This window comes from Rhincodon typus, chromosome 8 (assembly GCF_021869965.1).
Source record: "Rhincodon typus isolate 14 chromosome 8, sRhiTyp1.1, whole genome shotgun sequence".
NCBI classification, from domain to species: domain Eukaryota; kingdom Metazoa; phylum Chordata; class Chondrichthyes; order Orectolobiformes; family Rhincodontidae; genus Rhincodon; species Rhincodon typus.
The window spans coordinates 36,558,291-36,583,045 of NC_063339.1; the positions used below are offsets into that span (position 1 = coordinate 36,558,291).

A 24,755-nucleotide genomic window follows, 5' to 3' on the forward strand; every position below is an offset into this window, starting at 1 on the left:
GCCACTTTGATCCAAAGGCTAATGAAAATAAGATTGAAATCTTAAAAATAATTCTGAGATGAGGCAGCATTTGTTACGAGGACAGACAGTTCAACACTTCAGGTGCGAGCCCTAATGAGAACGTTCTCCTGAATAGCTCAGATAGGAAATATCAATTTGCTTGTGCCCTATAAAGATACTACCAAACCTGGTTGTTCTTTTCATTTTTTTGTTTCAGATTTTCAGCATCTACTGTTGTTTAGTTTACAGTTCACTTCTTGCTTGCGCACAAAGATTTCTTCTCAATTTCTTTAAAAGATGAGTAAATTTCTTTTGTCACTTGCTTTCCTTGTGACTTCACAGATATATCTGACTAAAGAATATGACTGTTCTGTTCTACCCTGTACTTTGACATAACTAGATCTCCGAAAAGAGTGCTGAAGTTGGAACATAAGGTACAAAGATCTGACCGTCTGATTGAGGAGCCAGAATAGGCTATTTGACTCTTCGGCTCACTCTGCCATTCAGTAAGATCATAACTGATCTGTTGTAGCCTCAACTCCACTTTTATTGTTCCATCCAATAACCTTTCAAAAATCGTTATGCAGTCGTCAGTTTAGCTTAGGTACAAAGCCATGGGACATGTTCAAAATTTAATGATCGCACGCTTAACATTTTAGAATGTTTAAGTTCTTTGAAAAAGAGAGAACAAGGAGTCGGTCTTCAAAATTGACATTGAAAAAAATTGAGTGCAGTTTTCTAAAATGTTGCAATGTGAAGGTGTAACCCAAATATATAACAAAAATCTTATAATATTACTCCATGATGTCAGTGTGGTATAGATTAGTTTTCATTTAGTTTTATTGCCAAAATATGACAATGTTACCATTAGAATAGCTTAATTTGAATGGAATCTCCTTGGATTTACATTTGAGGCTGTCCTCTTAACCTACATCTTTGACTGTTGATAGCATTTTTCCAAATACTTCCTTCTCTGGTTCAACATCCATTTTTGTCTGGTTTCATGTCTTGTGATATTTTTTCTGTGTGGTTAGCTCTATAAAATTATAAAAGATTGATGATGATGTCAATGTCAAATGCAGCAGAGAGGATAAGAATGAAACCACATTTGCAATTACACAGTAATGGCATTGCAGTAGTAATCCAGAGATGCAGGCAACCAGGTGATGAGTTTGAACCCCACAGTAGCAGATGGTGGAATTTGAGTTTAGTTAATAAATCTTAAGCTAGTATATCAGTCACAATGAAACCATTGTTGATTTTCAAATCTGTCTATATGTGACTCCCAAAACTGGGAGAGTAGTTCTACTGATGGATCAAGCAAAAGTCTAGCAGACTTATACTCAGAGAATTGTACCATATACACAATGTCCCATATACCACCATCACCACTGGAAGAACAGAAGAGCCAAGAGGGAGTTGCCAAGTACTCCATATTGACTCCAGTCTACTGACATCTCATGGCATTAGGTCAAATATGAATAAGGGAACCAACTATCTGTGACAAATGCTTCTGTCTGTGGCAGTACTGGTAGGATTGACCACTGCACAGTTCTTGGGATTCCCATCTTCATATTAAGGATATCTTCCATCATGTTATGTGGCACTGCCAAAATATTAAATGCGATGCATTTAAGACTGATCTAATAACTCAAAACTGGGCACCCTTGGGGCCATGACAGCAGCAGAATACTATTCAACCATAATTTGTAACTTAGTGACCTGGTATTTGCTCTGTTCTATAACATTACCATCAAGCCAGGAGATCAACCCAGATTCAAAGATATTTGCGGGAGGAATTATCTAAAAATGAGGTGTCAACCAGGTAAAGTTACATCTCAGGACTACATGCTTGCTGAACAGTGGAAGCAGCGTGAGAGCCAAATGATCCCAAACCAACAAATCAGATCTAAGCTCTGCAATCCTGCCACATTCAGTCATGAAAGTGGTGGAGAATCAAACAACTAACTGGAGGAAAAGTGCAACGAACCCATCACATCTATGATAGAGACAATACTGAAGAATTATGACTATCTTCAGCCAATAATGCCTGGTGGATGATCCATCTCAGCTGCTACCTGAGGCCCGTAGCATCACAGATGCCAATCATCAGCCATTTTATTTCATTGCAAGTGATATCAAGAAACAGCTGAAAGCACTGGATACTGCAAATGGGCAGTGTGGGCCCTGATAACATTCCAGCCATAGTACTCAAGATTTGTGCTCCAGAGCCAGCTGTACCCGTAGTCAAGCTGACAATGTAGAAAATTCCCCAGTCGTGTCCTGGCTACAAAAAAGCAGCACAAGTACAATCCAGCGAATGATCGCACTGTCAATCTATTCTTAATCATCAGCAAGGTGATTGAAGGGGTCTGCAATAATGCTATGAAATGACACTTGGAAAGGAATAAACTGCTCTCTAATGCTCAGTTTGGATTCAGCCAAAACCAGTCAGCTCCTGTCCTTATTACAGCCTCGGACAAAAGAGCTGAACACCAGCGCTTGACATCAAGGCAGCATTGGATTTAGTGTGGTATCAAGGAACCCTAGGGGGAAAAAAAACTGGAGTCGATAGGAATTGGCAGTGAGGGTTGGGGACAGAAGTTGAAGTCATAACCATCTTACATTATGCTAGGTATTTTTCTTGTAAGTTAGTTATCTCAACACCAGGACTTCTTTGGAAGAATTCCTTGGTGGTGTCTGTGCCCAACTAACTTCAGCTGCTTTATCAATGACCTTTCCTCCTTCATAAGGTCAGAAGCGGGATGTTTGCACAAGGTACAGCACCATCCATGACTCAAATACTGAAACAACCTGTGTCCAAATGGAGCAAGATCTGGACAGTATCCAGGCTTTACTAATGAGTACCATGCAACAGTTATCGCAAGCAATGGCCATCTCTAACAAGGGAGAATCTAACCATCATCCCTTGCCATTCATTAGTATTACCACTGCTGACTTTTCCCACTATCAACATCCTTTTGATTACACTGAGCAGAAACTGAACTGAAACTGCCATATACATACTGTGACTACAAGAGCAGGCAAAGGCTAAGAATTCTATGATGTATAGCTCACCTCCCTCCTTCACCTGTCAACAACCTAAAGGAGTGATGGAATACACTCCACTTACCTGGATGAATACCGCTCCAACTCAGGAAGTTCAGAATCCCGAAGAAACCAGACAACTTGGTTGGTGTGCCACCCACCAGTGTCTACATTCATGCCCTTCAGAGTGGATTCGCAGTAGTAGCAGTGTGTATCATCTGCAAGTTGCATTTCAGCAACTCATTAAAGCTCCTCCAAACAGTGACCTCTTCCACCAAGAAGTTCCCCTCCAAGCTGCACACCATCCTGCCTTGGAAGTATACTGTTTCTTAGCTGTCACTGTCAGAGTTCTAGAACTCCCTTCCTAATAGTACTGTGATATACCTACATCAAAGACCTCAGCAGTTCAAGAAGATGACTGACCACCACCTTCTCCAAGCCAGTTAGGAATGGGCAACAAGTGTTTCTTTAGCCAGTCATACCTGCATCCCATAAATAAAGATGCGACGGTGTTGTAATTCAAAAATTTGAGCAACAGTTGGAGTAATTCATTAATTCTTAAGATGAGTTATTCTGATGTGGAGGTGATTTTATGGTCAGCTGAAAGGATGAACAGTATTGGAGATTTGAGACAAGTCAAAATCAGCAAGCAGTGGACTGAGTAATTGGAGTTGGGAGGTCATAAATAGCATGAAAGAGAATTGAGAGAGCAGTAGAGTGAGATGAATTAATTGAGCAGATGACCGGTGAAGCCTGGAGATAATTGAGAAGAAAGCAGGAAGTCAAATTTGTAGTGAAGTCAAATTTGTGGGTTTATCAGCAGAGATTGTAGGAGCAGTGTAGATGGTTCTTATTTGGACACAGAAGTAAACCAGTTTATTTTACTTTAAGTCCAAAGAGAAGGTGGAGGAGAATGGTCTGAAGTGGAGGAAGAGAATTGGGATTATTTCGCTGGTTAAGTGTCAGTACTTCAATCTGTTTAAAATAATTCAATTTCCTTAGTTTTGAATGTAGTAACATAGCCCATATGAGTCTGCTTTTCCACACCATCTGTACACTGTTCTAATCAGTAATTTTTCCTAGTAATGTCACTAACACACTGTTGGTACACTGATGTGCTACAATACTTAGTAAAATTACCACGGCTCTGTGTATAGCACAATTTTGTGGTAACATCCAGATTTGCCTGTTGTACTTGACTTTATTTACCTATGTAATTACTTGAATTTTTATATCTGCCATATATAGTGTATAGAAATTGGTGCACTTAGATTATCCTTTGCATCATGTTTTCCTTGGTGGCTCTATTGTGACCTGTTACTAAGCTTGCTGAGAATATAAAAACCCATTTCAACATTTTTTATATAATCCTGTTCAGGTCTAAAGGTCACAAAATAGTCTATTGTATGGCTAAATTATGTGATTGACGCACTTTACCATAGGATAAGATTTGTCTTTTTTAGTCTTTTACCTTCTTTATCTGTTACCTTTTATTTCTTGACTTTGAAATTCTATTTACTTCTGGTTATTGTAATGGTTCTTTTCTTCCATTTCTGGTCCCTGAGGCTTCCGACCATTGCAATCTTTTATCTAAAGAATTTAATTCGAAACTTACAGAAATGGGAGTATCTATTACTGAGCAGGTGTTCCTTGCATGACTTGCCAAAAAGAAGTCAATTAGATGTGAAGGTACTGCGAGATCCTCATCCAGCAAAAGTGACACTTTTTAGTTTTTCCAATCTTGGCCAGAAACTAATTGGGCTAAACATTACACAGGGCTTGATTCAGAGCATGGGTCCTGAGCCTTCACTTACTGGCAGCAGGACTGGGTCAGTGATTCTACTATGGGTGGCCCTCTAATTTGCACACTGTCAAGTTCAGGGCTGCAGGAGTTTCCTAATGCTGCTGTCCCATTCAGAATACTGCAGGCAAAGAGATAAGTGCTGCTGGGGTATGGAGGTCACCCTGGGGATATATCAAAATGGAGGTTCCCTCCAACAGCTATGTAAAAATTAAAATTTAGTCATGAGCGATCGGCCACTCTGGCGGGAAAATCCCTCCTGTTAGCTCAATGGTGCCACATTGGTGTCCTCCTTTGCTCATGGCCTTCTCTTTTGAGCCATGGAGTCTCAATGATACTAGCAAACTGCCAGCCACCACGTGCAGTGGCCTGTAACATGCACTGTAACTATACAAATCAGCTGCCTATTTCCTTGGAGTCCAACAATCCACCTGTCAGCATGCTGATGGAAAACTTATTTGAAGTAACTCCATTTACTGGTTTTCCTGTCACCTGGGAGTCAGTAATATTCTGAGCATTTTGTTTGAAGTAGAAAAAACTATATGCTTATGTGGGGTGTGAAGCTTTCTATTAAATAAATTGAAAGGATCTTACAGGGTGATCACACTTGAGATCACTAACTTTTGGTGTTTTTATTTTAACAGATAGTATCTGCAGTGCAGTACTGTCATCAAAAGCAAATTGTACACCGAGATCTTAAGGTAAGTCATACCAGTGTTTAGTTCATATGCAGAGTGTTTCACCTGTTGCAGTGTGTTAGCTAGCAATCTATTCTTTTTCTTATTTTAATATGTAAAATTAAACTTTCAATAATTTAACTAATTCATATTTGAGGGCGACTTAGAATTATCACACACATTAACAAAAATTCAGGGAAAAGTTTATTAATTTTACTTGGCTTTTGTATCCTGCTATAAAGGTAGAAGCAATCTGAGTTCTGAATGAAAATAGTGAGAAATTTGCACCCGTCTGCAGAATTTCTATCCAGTACATCTTTCGCTCCAGAAGTATTGATTGCAGGACAGCAGAATCATGTCTTAAGGATTCTAAAGTATGCGACTGACATGTAACCAGTCCTACTTATCTGAGCAACTTTTCTGCTTGTCAGCTAGAACTGTAAGCCAAGTTTGGTTTGCAACATTTTCTGGAATTAAGTGGGAATACTCAGCCCTATAACAGATCTACACCTTCAATTTCCACTAGTTGTCCACAATAGCTGATCAATCATTAGCAGTATCCTTGAGTACTGCAAACCTGCCTGTTTTGAGTTTAAAATCGTGAAGTCTGCCACGAAGGGTTGATCCCTATTTGAGCTTCTTTGCCAGGTGTGAAATATTGGATGACCTTGAACCCACAATGATCCTCCTTGACACACAGGTTCTACCCAAAAACCAAACATTCTGTCACCATACCTTATTTTCAAGAATTCCACTGTACCTTCTCTGTTCAGAAAATATACATTCAGCTAACTCGATTAGCTATTACATCTCAAACTACCTGATGTTCAATTGAAAAGAGATTTGATTTTGTCTGCATTTGTGGTTTCCGCATTTTGTTCTGCTGCCATAAGTAATGTTGAGAATTAAAGGGGATGCAATATTAATTTAGCTTAATGCACAGAAACAGCTTGGGCAGTTAGATGTTAGATGTTATTGTTTGACCAAGAGATTTGACAGGAGGTTCTTTTGAAGGTGCTTTATAGTCACAGAATGGGAAACTTTGTGTCAGGATGCAGACTTTCTGGCTTTTCCCATTTTCTTCAATCTTTATACCTGTGAAATTATTTTTAACTGAAATTACTCTTGTTCTTTGAAACGCTGTTCTCTATAAGTACATCGAGGAAATACATTATTTGCATGCAATTTCCTTTGATTTGCAGCATCTTCAACTTAACATTGAGATCAAAATGTAACATTTGAGTATAGGAGTTGGAAATTCGTGCTGAGCTTATACAGGACATTGGTGATGCCTCTTCTGGAATACTGTGTCCAGTTCTGGTCACCCAGTTATAGGAAGGATATTATTAAGCTAGAGAGGGTTCAGAAGAGATTTATCAGGATGTTGCCAGTGGTGGTACTAGTTTAGTTTGGGGTCATGTTTGGCATAGACTGGCTGGGTCTATGATCGAAGGGTCTGTTTCCATGCTGTTTGACTCTATAACTCTTTTTTCAATTAACTTTTAGATAGTAAGAAATAAGGCTTTTCTTTGTTGAATGTCTGTTAAAGTGGTTTAATGTATTGGATATGATGGAGATATTGCAAATTAAATGTTTCTATGCATATTTTTAATTTATAGTTTCTTCATTTGCATTGTTTTTTAAACCTAGGCTGAAAATCTACTGCTAGATGCAGACATGAATATTAAAATCGCAGATTTTGGCTTCAGCAATGAGTTTACAGTTGGCAGTAAACTGGACACGTTCTGTGGAAGTCCACCATATGCTGCTCCAGAACTCTTCCAAGGGAAGAAATATGATGGGCCTGAAGTAGATGTTTGGAGTTTAGGTGTTATACTTTACACATTAGTCAGCGGTTCATTACCATTTGATGGACAGAACTTGAAGGTAACTCTCGAGTTTCCTTTGCTTAAAAGCTCTAATTTTATTAAATAAATGACCACATGGTGCTTTTCTTGTGCTGTGGTGCCCTGGCCAGCACTTATTCCTCAACCAGCATCATGGAAACAGATTATACAATTATTATCTCACTTCTGGTGTGAAATTATAATACTAACTACACTTGTAAAAAATATTCCAAAGGCTGCCTGACTTTACTGAAATTGTCAAAGTTGTAGATTCTTTTGTCAACCATGCAAAGGATAATTGTCTTGTGCAAAACTATATCTCAAAATTACTTGGGAGAGATGTGTATATAGTAGTCAGACGAATGGAGGCATCCTTGAATATCCCTTGATTACTTACTTAACTAAATAGTAAATGACATTTTACAGATGTTTAGATTGTCATTAATATGCCTTTGTTTAGTGCCTTCATCTTTAACATCTTTCATATAGAGAGGGATTTTTCTCTTCGGTCAAAGTGATATATAGGTAAATGGCTGATGCAGAAATGCAGTCAGTAACTAGCTTTGCCATCTTGTGGATCAGATTTTGCCTGTAGTATGATAGAAAAGTTAACAGCATTCACTACCATCAGTCCTGAGACTAACTGAAATGTCAAAATTTATCATTACAGTAAAGTTTCCACAACTTTCTGGCATATTTTCTAAACATTTAGTTTTGATTTTGATTTCATCTTAATCTCATGTGCATGTCACTTATTTCATTTTATGTAAGGTTTAACTTAAGGTGAAGAATTATCAATGTTTTATTATAAAGAAAAGAATTGAAGATTCTAATATAAGTATTTAATAGACATGGCAGCATCTGTGGAGAAGGAGATAAAATTTCAGAGTGGTAACTTTTTCCAGTGGTACCAATGTAATAGGTTGGAAGTAAGTATATAGATAGGGAAAGGAGAAAGGGAGCAAAGAATAAAAGAGGAGGTTTGAGATAGGGTGGAAGGCAAGTGGCAAAAAAGATAACGGTTGAAACAAAAGAGAAAGAGAAATGTCAGATGCAGGTGTAAATGAGAAAAGCTGAACTGTTACCACTACTTTCCTGTCCAAAAATAAATGAACACACACAAATTTGGAGGCAGATCTGGAAATCTCTGTTGACTCCATAAAGCTATAAAGCTAATCCAGAAATGAGTTGCTGTTCGTCAAGCATCAGTTGAGCTGATTTGTGACAGTGTAGGAAAGTGATAAACCTATGTAAGTGAATTTTGTAAGATAGCAGATCAAGCACAGGAGGCCCCAACCATCTTCAGCTGATCTATCAATGGCCTTCCCTCCATGAGATCAGAAATGGGCATGTTTGCTGATTTGCACAATGTTTAGCATCTTGCATGATATCTCAGGTACCAAAGCAATCTATTTTTATATGCAATAAGACTTGCACAATATTCATCTTTGGGCTGATAAGTGATGAGTAACATTTGCATCAGACAAGTCCCAGGCAATGATCATTTACAATAAGAGTACCTAACCATCTCCCTTGATGTTCAGTACTATTGCCATCACTGAAACCTCCAAGTTCAATATCCTGAGGATTCCCATTGGCCAGAAACCGAACTGGACCAACCTGTTAAATACTATGGCTAGAAAAAGGGAAATCCTGTAATAGAGATTGCTAGATCTTTGGTGACTTCCAAGAAAGATGCCCACAATGAGCATGGTCGCCACCACTGAAAGAAAAAATTGTCCTTTGGATTAACTGTAGTATTTAATAATTTGAACATGGGAAATGGCATAGTTTCTGAGAGTTGTGCTTCATTCTCTTTTAAATGATTTACCAGAGTTTGATGTTGCTGCAGCTTAATGACACAGTGGATAATTAATATATATGCTTATTTAACTTTGAATTTTTTGAGTACTGTTGGAGATCCCTAATGAAGTATTGGATAAATATGCAACTTAATATTTTACTGAGTGTACTGACTAGAAAAATGCGGCATTTGTTCCCTAGTCAGTAAAGGAACCTTGGTGTCTTTTAGCGTGAGAATTGGAAAAATTACAACCCGAAGCAATAAGTTCCCAAAATTATATTTCAGAAGCATTTTGAGCTTTTTCTAAATTCAGGAAGTGGTTACAATGTCCAGTAAGGCATTAATTATTTTGAACTTTGTGTTAAAGGAACTAAGGGAAAGAGTGCTCAGAGGGAAATACCGGATTCCATTTTACATGTCTACAGACTGTGAAAACCTCCTTAAACGCTTTCTGGTGCTTAATCCTTCTAAAAGAGGTACACTGGAGGTAAGAAGCCCAGATTATTTTACTGTTGTTCTTTTGTCATACCATTATTTATTCATGTATTTATGAAAACTGATGTCACCATTATAAGATGAAATATTGATAGAATTTTTAAAGATCTGTGAACTGGTCAGTCTTTTCTCAAATGGTTGTTTCAAAAATATTTAAATTAAGTGCAGCCACAGGCACCATTACAAAGATCTAGAGTTCTTAAAGGGGCCCTGTAACTTTTAACACTCAAATGGACCTCCACAGCAGCCATTACTGGCTCAAAGTTCACGACATGAGAATCTCATCTGCACCCCCACTGGGGATGCTGATTCTACACTTATGATAATCTTGGTTGCAGGGTAACCGCCATGTATATTTAAGAAAGTACATACTCACTTTTCTGTTGGCATACTTAAAATTAGCAGAGGTACGTAAACGAAAGTGTAAAAGTGGAATGTAAGATGGAAGTATTCCGATAGATGGAAGTGATTACAGGGAGGGTGAGCAGCAGCAAAGGAAGAAAATACGCATTTAATGCATTTGGTCAACAGGACTACAGCACTGCAAAAGTAACCTCGTGACTGAACTTCCCTATAAGTGTCTGAATAAATAAATAAAACTTCAGTATTTAACTTTAAAAAAACTCCATACTTTGAACATTCACACCCTTCACCACTGATGGACAATGTCAGCAGTGTGTGCCACCTACAAGATACGCTGCAGAAATTGTCCAAGTCTCCTTATACAGTGCCTTCCAAACCCACAACTCTGCCAGCTGGAATGACAGAGGCAACAGATGTGTGGGAATACTGCCGCCTGTAAGTTCCTCTCCAAGCCTCATGCCAACCTGAATTGAAACTTTATTGCCATTGCATCTCTATCACTGGGACAAGATCATGAAATTCCCTCCCCAACAGCACTATGGGTGTGCCAACACACCAAGGACTGCAGTAGTTTGGATGGCAGCTCCATACCAAGGACACTTACGTAGGGGCATTAAATGCTGGCCAAGCCAGTGACACCCAAGTCAGATGAATATGAATTTAAGCTAACTTTTAAATTCACTGACTTTGTGCAGGGGGACATCAATGTTAAGATTGCTAGATTTTTGTGGGCAGTTTGTTTTGAAGTTACAGGTGACTGCTGTTGTTAGACCATGAACTGTAAAATCCTGACCTTTTACTTTGATTCAAGCCCATAATAATTTAGAAGGTTTATCTAGTGAGCAACTGAATCCAATGGATCAAGGATGCCTGAGGTTTGAATCTGTTTGTGGCCTCTAATTGATCTGCACTTGAGCAATAGTATAGAGTTACTAGAGGCTTCAATTTTTAGGACTGAGACATGCTAATTCTCATTATCTTGGCTTAAGTAAGAAGAATAACCCCTTTGACCTTGAGACATAAGAGCTGAGGTCGGTCATTCAACCTGTTGAGTCTGCTCCGCCATTAAATGAGATCATGGCTGATCCTCAAACCTGCTTTCCTGCCTTTTTCCCCATAATCCCCGATTCCTTAAAAATCTGACCATCTCAGCCTTGAATGTACTTAATGACCTAGCTTCCACAGCCCTCTATGATAAAGAATTCCACAGATTTGCTACCCTTTGAGAGAAGAAATTCTTCACTTCTATTTTCAATGTGCAACGTCTTCTTCTGAAATTTTGTCATCTGGTGTTGGACTGTTCCACAAGGTGAACAGTCTTTCTGTCTACCCTGTCAAGTGCTCTGAGAATCTTATATGTTTCAATAAGATCATCTCTAGTTCTTCTAGATTCCATTGAGTACAGGCCCAATCTACTCAAACTCTCCTCATAAGTAGTCTCTCCATACCTGGGATCAGTCTAATGAACCTTCATTCAACTGCCTCCAAAGCCAGTATATCATTCCTTCGATATGCAATCCAAAGCTATTTGCATAATTCCAGCTAGGATCTGACTAGTGCTTCGTACAGTTTGTGCAAGACCTACATACTTTTATATTCCATCCCCTTTGAAACGAAGGCCAACAATCCATATGCCTTTTTCTATTACTCATTCAAATTTGATGCTAGCTTTTTTGTGATTCTGGCGAAGACACTCATCCCTCTGTTCTGCAGCTTTCTGTGGTGTTTCCCCATTTAAATAATGCTCAGCTGTTCTATTCTTCCTGCCTAAATGCATAAAGTCCTATTTCCCATGTTATCTGTGAACTGACTTGACCTCTCCATATCCTTTTACACACTTTGCGTCCTCCTCAGTACTTGCCTTCCCACCTATTTTTGTATCATGTGCAAACTTGGTTATAGTAGATTCATTTTTCTCATCCAATTATTACTGTGTATTGTATATTACGGCTGCCCCAGCATTGATCCCTGTGGCATGCCATGAGTTACAGATTGCCAGCCTTAAAATGCCCCCTTAGTGGAATTGAGTTTAAGAGCTGCGAGGTTATGCTGCATCTGTATAAAACCCTGGTTAGACCACACTTGGAATATTGTGTTTAGTTCTGGTTTCCTCATAGGAAGGACGTGGAAGCTTTAGAGAGGGTGCAGAGGAGATTTACCAGCATGCTGCCTGGACTGGAGGGCAGGTCTTATGAGGAAAGGTTGAGGGAGCTAGGGCTTTTCTCGTTGGAGCGAAGAAGGATGAGAGGTGACTTGATAAAGGTGTACAAGATGATGAGAGGCATAGATAGTGGATACCCAGAGACTTACCCAGGGCGGAAATGACTATTATGAGGGGACATAATTTTAAGGTGATTGGAGGAAGGTATAGGGGAGATGTCAGAGGTAGATTCTTTACACAGAGTGTTGGGTGTGTGTAATGTGCTGCCGGCAATGATAGTGGAGTCAGATGCATTAGGGACATTTAAGCGACTGTTGGATAGGCACGTGGATGGTAGTGAAATGTAGGGTATGCAGGGTAGTTTGATCTTGTAGTAGGATAATAGGTCGGCACAACATTGTGGGCCGAGGGGCCTGTACTGTTCTATATTCCAAGTCTTCTTTTTTATTCCAACTCTGACTTCTACTAGTTAGCTAATCCTCTATCCGTGCTAATGTACTACCACCAACACCATGGGCTCGTCATCTTAAGGAGTCTAATGTGTGATACCTTTATAAAATGCCTTCTGAAAATCTAAATATATTGCCTCCACTGGTTCCCCTTTATCTATCCCACTTGTTACCACCTCAAAGAATTCCAGTAAATTTTTCAGGTATGATTTCTGCTTCATGAAGCAATGCTGATTCTGCTTGATCTTACTATGCATTTCTTAACATTCTGCTATTACATCCTTTATAATAGACTCTATCATTTTCCTAACAATAAGCATCATGCTAATTGGCCTATGTTTCCTTTTTTTTTTTTTTTTTTTTTTTTTTTTTTTTTTGCCTCCTTCCCTTTTTAATAAAAGGTGTTACATTGGCAGTTTTCTATTCGTCTGCATCTTTTCCAGACCTGAGGGCTCCTAGAAGATTATTACCAGTGCATCCACTACCTCTGTAGCTATTTCCTTTTAACGTTCTGCAATGAAAAACTAGTATTTCTGCTCCTAATCATTGGGAGCAACTCCCTCAGTCTTTTTGCAAGAATGTATTGATGCTTGATAAGACTGATTGATTGATTCAGGGTTAGCGGTAATGCACTTCTCCTCAAGTAACCTACCAACAGACACTCCCAAATATCTGTTATTGATAGTCCTTTGGATCTTCTACTGGTGGTGATTAATGCCTAGTGAGCATTACCCAAGTAAGGAGTCAGCACTTGAAATTCTTCAGCAATACTTCTTTGTCTAACAAATTGAGCTGTTTTATTTTAAGTTTGAAAGATTGCTAATGGATTTCGTAACTACCTAGTGGGTGGGAATTTGTTGACAAAGCGCAAAGAGTTAAAAATACATCACTGACATCCTATTTATAAAAAGTGAAAGTTATAATCTTGCCAAAAATGCAATCTGATAGAGTTAATAATTAATGACTTTTGCTGATGAAACAAAGTTCTTCAATCTTACAGCATTTCTGATCAATCCTTTACACCTGAAGACTGAAGTTTGCTTTCTACTTAAAAAGACACTTAGTTGGCCTTGTCAAACAAGCTGGCTAACTAGAGTACTGCCTGAGAACACCATATGCTACGAAATTATACATTTTATTTTAGATCCTTCGACATTGAAAGGAAAAAAAGTGATATGTATTGATCTCTTAATCTTCTTTTGCAGTTTGATAACTTTGAAATTGCTCTCTTCTCCTTACCCATTTTTCTGCGATCTTCTTTACTTTTATTTATAAAGTGCAGAATTGATATTAAGCAACTTGTCCATTTTTTTTTTCTTTTGTGTGAAGTATCTAAGTTACACATTGTGCCTTTGCATCACCCAGTGTTGCTGCTTAAGAAGTTCTAGAGACAGGCTCTGCAACACTAAAGCAATTATGTGCAAACATCAGCTGATTATATTGCTACTTTATAATACAAACTCAAATTCAGGTTCAATAGTTATGTGGTCATCAAGCTTCCTCATCTGTCTGCAGTGAAGACAGACCCTTGGCTCAAAGGTGTCTTTCCATAAATCGCCATCCTGTGCCATTCTTTTCATTTGTTAATAACCACCTTCAATTCTCAAAGCAACCAACATTGATATTCTTTTCCTTCCTCTTATTTTTCCTTAATGTTCCTTCCATAACGACACTTAAGAAATCCATTTCCTCTTTTATGTGCCCTACACAGACTCTCTGGGCTGAATTTTTTTTTTTTTGCTCAGTGCCAGTTATGTTGAGATTTTGGGAGGGTTTTCTGCTGCAAGACCTAGCAGAATTTCTTGCCGTACCTTACCAAATTCTCCTTTATTAATCACATACTCTGTCTATATAGTGTTCCTCTCATCTGATTCTGTCCTATCCTACCACAAACCATTCTGGGACAATTTGCCACTGCAGGGATATCCCAGTGTTGACTGGCATCCCTGGTGCCTGTTGCATTATTAAAAGGCTGTTATGCACTCTGACAACCACATTCAGTCCAAAACTGTCCTCCATGGTTCCTGACAATTTCCCTGGATATGGCAGACAAGGAACCTTAAGCATCCTGCTTTTCAGGCAGGTCCTATGTGGGGTAGAGCAATGGAGGGCCATCTTCATCTCCCAGAACTAGAAGAGGAGGCCATGACACTAGCCCATGCTAGATGTATTGATGTTGTCACCTGGCGCAAATCAGCCTTGACTGTTTAGGAGGATGCAAAGCAAACTAGGAAGTGGATAAATATCCTTCTCCACTCTGCCAACATATGTGCCACATCTTCAATCTAGTGCCTCACACTCACCATAGCTGTACCTAACACCTAGCAAGGCATGTGCTGTATCCCTCTTGCTGTTTCCAGCAACATTTCCCCCTGCTGGATATCAGCTACCCCAACACCAATAACCCTGCATGCCCTTTGCACTACCTTCTCACTCGCTCAGAACACCCCAACTGCACCAACATAACAATTATGTCGCCCACTTTTGTCTCCCTTAATACCTACTTCTTTCTCATTGCAAGAGGAATACAGGACCCAGGGCAAAAAAAAAAGTAGGATTAGTGACGGGCGTGGTTCCTTTGAACTGTGCTGCTGTGTGCATGCAACTGTTCCAACATTCTGCGCACAGAAATTGGTGTGCCTGCATGGATTGCAGCATTGGCTTCTGGTTTGGGAAGTCGCTACCCGTGCACGGACCTCAGTTTTATGCAGAAGAAAGGCATTTAGGGAGAACGCTGGTGGCGGACTTTTCGTATTGAGGTTGTACAGGATGTTGGTGAGGCCTCTTCTGGAGTACTGTGTGCAGTTCTGGTTCCCCTGTTATAGGAAGGATATTATTAAACTGGAGAGGGTTCAGAAAAGATTTTCCAGGATGTTGCTGGGAATGGAGAGTTTGAGATATAAAAATAGACTGGAAAGGCTGGGGTTTTTTCACTGGAGCTTAGGAGGTTGAGGGGTCGCCTTATTGAGGTTTATAAAATCATGAGGGGCATCGATAAGTTGAATGACAAGTGTCTTTTCCGTGGTGGGGTGTGGGGGAATTTAAACCTAGGGAGCGCATATTTCAGTTGAGAGGAGAAAGATTTAAAAAGGACATGAGGTCAACCTTTTTACTCAGTGGTTCATATGTGAAATGAACTGCCAGAGGAAGTGATGGATGCAGGTACAGTTACAACATTTAAAAAACATTTGGATAAGTTCATGAGTAGGAAAGGTTCGGAGAGATATGGGCCAAGTGCAGGCAGGTGGGACTAGTTTAGTTTGGGAACATGGTAGGTGTGGACTAGTTGGACTGAATGGTCTGTTCCCATGCTGTATGACTCTGTGGCTCCATGACTGCTCAACATTTGTCATGACAAGTCTTAAATGGAGAACATCCTGACTCTGACCGTGCCAAGCAGCCTACTCTGTCCAATACTCTGGACCAGTATCAGAGGCTGCACTTGACTTACTGTGCTGGAAAACCCTGACAGAAGGCTGTCTCCACTGACTTGATAAGGACTCCGGACAACCTTGTCAAGCTCCCTAGCTTTGTGTCTGTTCTAAATGGAAGGCTATACAGCAGTGCTAAGAGGGCAAAGTGCAAATTGGAAAGGCAAGGTAATGGTAGACAAGAAAGGGACACTCTGAGCATCCAGGTAGGCTTAGAGCGAGTGTGCACTATGACAGTAAACAGGTTGGGCATGCAGCCTGGTCCAGTCTGTGAGCTGGATTCACATCCCTAAGCTCAGTGCAATGCTGCTGCCAGAACAATGGTAGTTGGTGAAGCTTTGAAGTTCAGAAGTGTACTGTAAGTGAATCGGAGATAATATGCTCATGGACGTGACACGTGTGGTGGTGTCTGTGGAGCATACTGTGAGGTTTGGTGCCCGATGTCCAACATGGAGATCTTTTGGAGCGTATGGCAAGCTGAAGTCGCTAGGTCCATGCTCTAACTTCCATGTCAAGAATTTTTGATACCTAGCTTTTAGCTTGTTCATTGGGTTTGGTATGATAGGCAGCAGAACATCATTGAGGTGAGTTCTGGCTGTCCCCCTGCCTAGAAAGAAACTGCAAGTTAAGGCAAAGTAAGTGAAAAGTAGTCAGTAAAAGAGAGGATGAAAATGTAGCTGTAATTTTGGAAACATGGTTACAAGCAGGACAGAAGCAGGCCAGCAACTACCCCACTCCACTTTCAAAAAAAATCTAGCAGGCAAGCCATTTTATTTTTCTGATTGGCAGCATTACCGTTGTTCTTGGTGGTGAAGTGAAGAGGTTCTTAATTGGTTTTAATTGACCACTTAAAGGCCTCAATTGGCCATTGGCCAGGAAGGTGAAGGTTAGGCTTTCCTTCCCAGAACTTTGTTTTGATGGTGTTGGGAAGGTGTCGGATATCTCCCTGGTGCTAATCTGACCAATTACCTTCTCTTTCCACCACCTTCCCTGCCACCTCTCTAAGAGGAGAAAATTCCACCTGTAGTCTGTTTCAAGAACTAAATAAAGAGGAAATAACATTTGATTTAAAGAAGTCTTCCAGAGCAACATAACCACTGTTAAAGTGGATAGTAGACAAACTAACCAAGCATAAGGAAGACAGACAAAAATGGAAATTGTTGGTGAAATTCAGCAGATCTAACAGCATGTGCAGAAGAAAGCAGAATTAACATTTCGAGTCCAGTTACTCCTCTTCAAACTGATGCTACAGATGCTGCCAGACCTGCTAATTTCACCAGCAATTTGTTTTTGTTTCAGTTCTTCAGCATTTGCAGTTTTTTGATTTATTTTAGTAAGGAAGGAAGACAGATCTGCAAATCCAGATGGATTCCTTCATGGATACTCAAAATAAATTAGGGAGGAAATATCAGAAGCATGGGAATCAAATCTTTTTTTTAAAAAAATCAATAAAGGCAAGAATAGTGCCAGTGCAGAGGAACAGCAAATGTAATTTCTGCTTTCAGAAAGGGAATAGGAACTGATCCAGAAAGCTGCAGAATAGTCACTTTAATGCATTGGTAGAAAGTTAATATAATTTTTCCTAAAAAGAAGTATTTATAACAGAAAATATTGTTAGTAACTTTATTGGATTTTGTAATGTAATAATGGACTAGACAAACATGCTACACGTATTTTAAAGGCAGTCAATAAGGTAATATAACATCTAGGGCATGTGGAGACAGCAAAGATGCAATCAGGGCATGTAGAGCCAAGGACAAGGTTGCACAATGAGCTTAAAGATGGCTGCAGGACAGAAAATGGTAAAAATCAAGAGTTTTGAATGGTAGAAACTGGGTAGCTGTGTCCACAGAAATCCATACATGACTACTTTTGTTAATAGACCATTGGTCCTACTAACTTCATACTTCACATGAGCTTTCTTTAACTCTAATGATCTTTTGCCACCCTTTTCCCTTTTCACTATAATGTTATATCCCTCATGTCTGCACCAAATCTCCTCCTAATTAAGCCAATGCTGTCTGCTTCAACACTCATTTTTGCAGCGGGTTCGAAATTCTCAAGCTCTGTGTAATTTCTCCTATTATATCTATTTTGTCCCGTGTTCTGAAATGATATTAAAGGCCTCTATCAGGTCCCTTCATCTTCAACCTTTCAAGGAAGAGGTTCAGTTGCTGAAAGTTTGCTTATAATTTACCATCACAATTCTGCTTGCTTCACTGGATTATTTCTTCAATTATTTCAATATCCTTTGTGTAGTATGTAAAAATATGTATTGTTTAACAAATTATTCACAAATATCTTTGTTTCTCTACTCATTTAATTTCATAACTTCAAATGGAATAAGTGATTGTACTTCTCCAAACCAAATGTATTATCTCATACTTGGCTCTATTAAACTTGCGTTGAAATTTATCCATCCATGTTGCAATCCTTATTATGCATGACGATAACAAAACACAATGCTGGAGAAATTCGGCAGGTCAGACAGCACCTGTGGACAGAGAAAGAGAGTGGACATTTTGGCATTGGTGTGACTCTTCTTCACTGCTGAAGATGTTACCTGACTTGAAGCATTAACTCTGTTTCCCTTTCCACAGATGCTGCCAGACCTATTGAGTTTCTTCAACAGTCTGTATGTTTGTTTCAGGTTTCAGCGTCTGCTATATTTTGCCCTGACACATTACTAGATTTTGATGCAGTTTTCCATATTATTCAGCCCTCAAATTAGTATCAGTGCACATGTCAGCATCATATTTGCAATGTCATGCTGCCTACATTTGGGATACACGATTAAAGGAATACGTGGACAAGGTGAGAAGAAACAAAGAACAGATTTAGATCAGGTGGTTTAATGAAAGTGGTCTGACTCTGCAGCAATTCTAGGTAAATATTGTGGTGTTTTCTTATGGAACAACTATGATCACCATTTTTGCAAATGTAGCAGGCTGAAGCATTGTCCAGAGCTGTTAGCGCAAGCCTTTTTTTTTTTTTTTTTGTTGAGAACATGTGTGGTGATTATGCAGACGAACAATTTGACAGAGATAATCCATAACTGACCTTCGCCAAGAGACAGTGCAATTTGTAAAACGTATTTCAGGGACCAGCAGCATGGAGAAAAGATTGGCATTCATAACCCTGATGGTGTCTGTTCAGTGACTCATTTAGAAGTTATACTCAGCATGAATTTCAAAGAACAAATGTCATTGGCATGATCAAGTAGCCAATTGAAACTCACTATGCTCACAGATGCAGAACCAATTTCTCTTCCAATGTATTGTTTCTAATGTACAGCTAGTGCGTATGGAAGCACAGCACAACATGATTCATTGCCTTCATATACATCGAGGAGAAATGACTGGAAAGCAACTATCAGTTGCAATATGTATTAAGATGAGCCGCTTAAACAATAGGTCACCTTTTGTTCCATGTTTCTTTGTACAAATACTTAATGACATTGAAAAAGATCTCAATTAAATTGAATTTATTTTGCGTTCTTTTGTTGCCAGCAAATCATGAAGGATCGGTGGATCAATGCAGGTCATGATGATGATGAGCTTAGACCTTTTGTAGAGCCAGATCTCGATATCTCAGATACTAAGAGAATAGGTAAGTGTGAAACAACTGATTTTGTTGAGTTTGTTAACTATCTTATTATGGCACTGAAGAAATGTTCAAAGTTAAAGCTACAGATTTCACTAAACTTAATTGTCAGCTATTAAATAGAGTTAAATGATTTCAGGATGATCCACAGTTAAATCGGAGGTGTTGAGGATAATGATCATGCAAACTTTGTCTGATGTTGCTGTTTATCTTGGCTTTCCATACACCTCAGTTAAGTTTGCACGCATGACACTGAGCTTTTGGACTTGCCATTTTAATTCACCAAAACCCATTCTGACCCCTCTGTCCTCAGCTCTTCCTCACTGTTCCAATGATACTCAACAAAGTTTGAGAACGAGCACTTTCCTCTTTTGGTTAGATAGTTTTGCAACATTCTGGACACTGTGTTTAATTTTAATAACTTCAAATTTATCCCAATTCTTTGGACAGCAAGTGCTGTCAGTGGCCCAGTTACTGCCATTTACAGTAGATCCAAGTTCTCTTCCTTTGGCTGTCCACTTGCTACTGCTTTTTGCCTTGCTTCTTCATCTCTTGTGTCATTTAAGTCAAACCTGTATTCCACCTTACTATACCCTTTCCCCTTTGTTCTTGCCTCCACCCCTCCTCACTTTTTTTTCCCTGGCACTGCACAGGGTAATAATTTGTTAAATCTATAACTTCTTCCAGTACTGATAAAAGATCATTCGCTGGAAAGCCGGTTTCTATTTTGACACATGCTGTATGATACTGAGTATTTCTATCATTTTCTGTTTTTATTTCAGATTGCCAGCATTCACAGTGTTTGTTTTTTTTATTTAACTGGATACTGCAGTTTGTTCTTGTCACAATCTTTGCATCATCTGATCAAAAATGACTTAAGCAAATTCTTTCTCTCTTTTTCCTTTTGAAGGCTTGAATTGAATCTTCCAGTACCACAGTGCATTCCAGATTCTAATTACTTGTTGAATAAAAAGTGTCACATGCCACACGTGTTTCTTTTGCCATGTGCCATTCACCTTAAATCTGTGACCTCTGGTTCTCAATCCTTCCACAAATGGGAAACTCTTTCTCCTTATCCAGACCCCTCCTAATTTGAACTCCTCTATCAAACCTCCCCTCAATGTCCTCTTCTGTAAGGAAAATAGTCCCGGGTTCTCCAGTGTATCCATGTGAGTGAATTTCCTAATTTCTAGGACCATTCTCATGAATATTTTCTGTAACCTCTCTAATGCTTTCATATCATTCCTAAAGTGTAGTGTCCAGTTGTGGGTACTAAAGTAAAATCACTGTTTTATTACAGTTTTAGCAATTTTTAATAGCTTTTGTACTCTATCCTCCTATACAACTCTATATCCTTTAGAATTGCACATTAATTTAGTATTGCCTTTCCTACTCCTTCCTACAAAAATTAATCATTTCACTTTTCTCTTCTTTAGATTTTTTTAATCTACCATTTGTCCACCCATCCAGCAGCCTATCTATGGCGTCACAATACTCACAGCTCTCAATGCTTTGAGGTTTTATCGTCAACGAATGCTGACATTGTGCCCTGTGCTCCATGTCTGTGTCATTACTTTATTATCCAAAAAAGGGAAGTTGTGCTGTATCTTCCTCCAATCTCAAAGAATAAGTATTCACCACTACGGTTTTCTGTTGCACAGCCAAGTTTGTATTCATGTTGCCTACAGACTGTGTGTTTTATTCCACGAATTCTAACTTTTCTGTCCTGATATGTGGCACTTTATCAATGCCTTTTGAAAGTCTATAGCCAAATTAACTGCATTAGTGTCATCACCCCTCAAAAGTCTCAAGTAAATTAGTTAAACACAATTTGTCCTTAACAAACACAAACAAAAACAGAAATTGCTGGAAAAGCTCAGCAGGTCTGGCAGCATCTGTGAAGAGAAATTAGAGTTAATGTTTTGGGTCCGGTGAGCCTTCCTCAGAACTGAAGAACTGAGGGAAGGGTCACCGGACCCGAAACATTAACTGTAATTTCTCTTCACAACTGCTGCCAAACCTGCTGAGCTTTTCCAGCAATTTCTGTTTTTATTTCTGATTTATAGCATCTGCAGTTATTTTTGGTTTTTATTTGTCACTAACAAATCCAGGCTGACTTTCCATAATCAACCCTCATTTGTCTGAGTGTTTGATATTTTTTCCCCAGACTTTCATTTCCTACCACGCTATAAAACTGACTAATCAGTAGTTGCTAGCCTTAGTCTTTACACTCTATTTTTGATCAAGGGTGTAACATTTGAAATTCACCAGTACTCCAGCACCACCCATATATCTAAGATGAATTGCAAAATTATCGTCACGGCTTCCACAATGTCCACCATTGTTTCTCAGTATCCTTGGAGCCAATAGCTCCTTTGTATTAATTTTTATTCAATGTAGTGTCTCGACTGCCTCTTACTAAAATTTGGGAAGCACTTTTTTCTCTATCTGAGCCATTTAGTCCAATGTTAACATTAAGCACTTCCTAAGTTAGGTGTGGCATTGTTTAGATATAAAGTAAGGCTTTTCTCCCTTGTCCCTCACACAACATATCTTCGACTCAACTTCAGGGAGAATTTTACTTATACAGGTCTGAATTTCCTACTTTTACTAACAATTAATCTTTTGATCATAATTATTGAAGTGGCTACTTTGCACCATATTGAGCAGCATTGTGAGTACCCTTACAACGTGCTGATACATTTTTAAGCTCTAATGTTTACTTTGTTTCAAACCATTATCCTAATGATAGATGGGCAACATACTAAAGCATAATAGCCATAGTTGGCTTTGAAGTAATGTTTTGGTCTTGTGTAAGCTAAAAATGGGTTTCGTAAGAGAAGGAAAGTGCAAACATTTTATGATTTGACCATTTACAGGATGGCTAGCAACCTTACAAATGGAACATGTAGTTTGAGGATAAGATTAAATTTGAAAGAATATAGTGGAAATAACATTCTTGATCAGAAAGCGGTTGGCACTACTAGTATTTGAAAAACTATCTGATCCTTGTTTTACAGATATAATGGTTGGAATGGGTTATACACTTGAGGAAATTCAGGAATCCCTTGCCAAAATGAAATACGATGAAATAACTGCAACGTATTTGTTGCTGGGTCGCAAGTCTAATGAGGTAAGGATAAAGAACGAAGAACAAGGTTTCATTTTTATGTAGGCTGTTTGCTTCAAATGCCTCTCAAACAACAGTGAGTTTCCAGATGAAATCTATTTTGTTAGCGGTTGTCATTAAGGGATAAATATTGTTTAGAATGCCAACCTGTTCCCATCTACTCCTCTTGAATAATATTTGGCACTTAGAATTCCCAGCTGAGACCTAACCTGTTCTAATATCTCATCAGAAAGACAGTCAATGCAACTCTTCATCAATACTACATTGCATTATCGGCCTGACCTATGTGCTCGAATCTCTGGAGTAGGGCTTGAGCCCCAACCTTCTGACTCAAATGCAAGAATGCTAACACTGAACCAACCCGACACCTTTACAATCCAGTGTGGCCAAAGTAATATCGATTGCCCTCCTTTTTCTATCTACTTTGCAGTGTAAATTTCTCCCATATTTCATGCTATCCAGAATTACAACTGTGCTGCATAGAAAGCAGACAGGTGAGCTAAATACTAAGATATAGTGTGTAGGATAGTCCCACTTGCCCAAACTAATTTCCATTCTACATCGAGAATACAACAGTTTTAGGTAACAATTGGTTTAGCAAAACTGAAATCAGAAACTGAGAAGAGTGAAAGGTTGAATTCAGCACCTTTTTTTATTTACGGCTCATTGTCTCCTTGCCACCTTTGCTATAGTGGTTCAAGAAGGTGACCCAAAAGACAATTTAAGAATAGGTAATAAATGCTGGCCTTGTCAGGATCAATTACACCTCAAACAAAATCTAGCAATTTTTTTAAAGAAAGATATGACCTGCCTGGTTTAAAATTTTTAAATAAAGCATGGTGGTTAACTGTTAATCAACATTAATGGATACTTTATAGGAATGCCTCAATCAGTGTCCACATGCCAACCAATCAGCACTCTGCTCTCATGCAGTCTAAATATTCGTTTTTCCTTTGAATTGGTGTTCTTGTGAAATATCGTGATGAGTGCAAGACAAAACAACTTCAAATTGATTTTTTTTTTTTTTTAAAGCAATATTCAAGGTCTATACTCCCAAAAGACACAATTATTAAATTAACTTTCTCGGAGTCGCAGTAGTTCAGTTGAGACTGTGGTATAAAATGCTAGTGTTGTTATGGTTGCATATTTTAAATCAGGTCTCCTTTTCCTATTACTGTTGTGGCTTTATCTGTTCCATTTCCATAACTATATTATCTTGCTAAGGCCACCTCATAGGTCCTTCCATTCCAAGCTGAAATGCCCAAACCCCTCCTCATAATTTCAACCCTTTGACAGTGGCCACATGGCTCTTGTATGTGCAAATTTGGAAATGGCCCTGGGTCTTGGTGATGAGAACTCATTAGGTTGCTCAGTGTATCAGTTTAATCATGACTGTATCTGTCTTGTATCCTTCTGTCTATCTAAATATTGTTGATGGCTGCTCCAATTCAATGTACACATTCATGAAGTAAGAGAGCTTATTTTTCTTCCTATGTTCAATACTCTTCATATGTGTCTATTTTCAATTTAATCTGCCAGTTTTTGTGGTATTTACATAATATGTATAAAACTTATTTTGTAATTTCTGAATTATCCTGAATTCACTGTTCATGTTAGCTTGATATCATCAGTAAATTTGACCTGTTTACATTAGATTCCCAAATTCAGGACATTTAATGTAAATTTAAATTATTGGTGATAGCATAGAGTCCTAGGCCAGTACTTCAATCCTTGTCAATTCTGACTTGACCTGTCTAACAAGCACTAGTTACTTCTACTTGTCAGCCAATTTTTAAACTTGTAAACAGTGTTTACGCTGATCCTGTACAACAACTAATTGTCTTTCATGTGGAACTTTTTTCCCATTCATTCATGGGATTTGGGCATCACTGACTGGTCCAGCATTTATTGTCCTTAATTGCCTGTGGGAATGTGGTGGTGAGCTG

The 24,755-nt window shown here is 38.8% G+C and overlaps 1 protein-coding gene across 17 annotated transcripts in view; it reads left to right on the plus strand.

Moving 5' to 3' along the window:
• mark3a (MAP/microtubule affinity-regulating kinase 3a) overlaps nucleotides 1-24,755 on the plus strand; it is a 191,934-nt gene that overhangs the window by 117,627 nt on the left and 49,552 nt on the right. For all 17 annotated transcript variants that reach the window (XR_007262590.1, XM_048599715.1, XM_048599720.1 and 14 more), the window contains 5 exons: nucleotides 5,494-5,550; nucleotides 7,177-7,413; nucleotides 9,545-9,664; nucleotides 19,586-19,685; nucleotides 22,700-22,812. Coding sequence is in view for 16 of the 17 variants with exons in the window: in XM_048599715.1 (XP_048455672.1) it covers nucleotides 5,494-5,550; nucleotides 7,177-7,413; nucleotides 9,545-9,664; nucleotides 19,586-19,685; nucleotides 22,700-22,812 (627 nt within the window). In the remaining variant the exon portion in view is untranslated. The remainder of the gene's footprint in view (nucleotides 1-5,493; nucleotides 5,551-7,176; nucleotides 7,414-9,544; nucleotides 9,665-19,585; nucleotides 19,686-22,699; nucleotides 22,813-24,755) is intronic.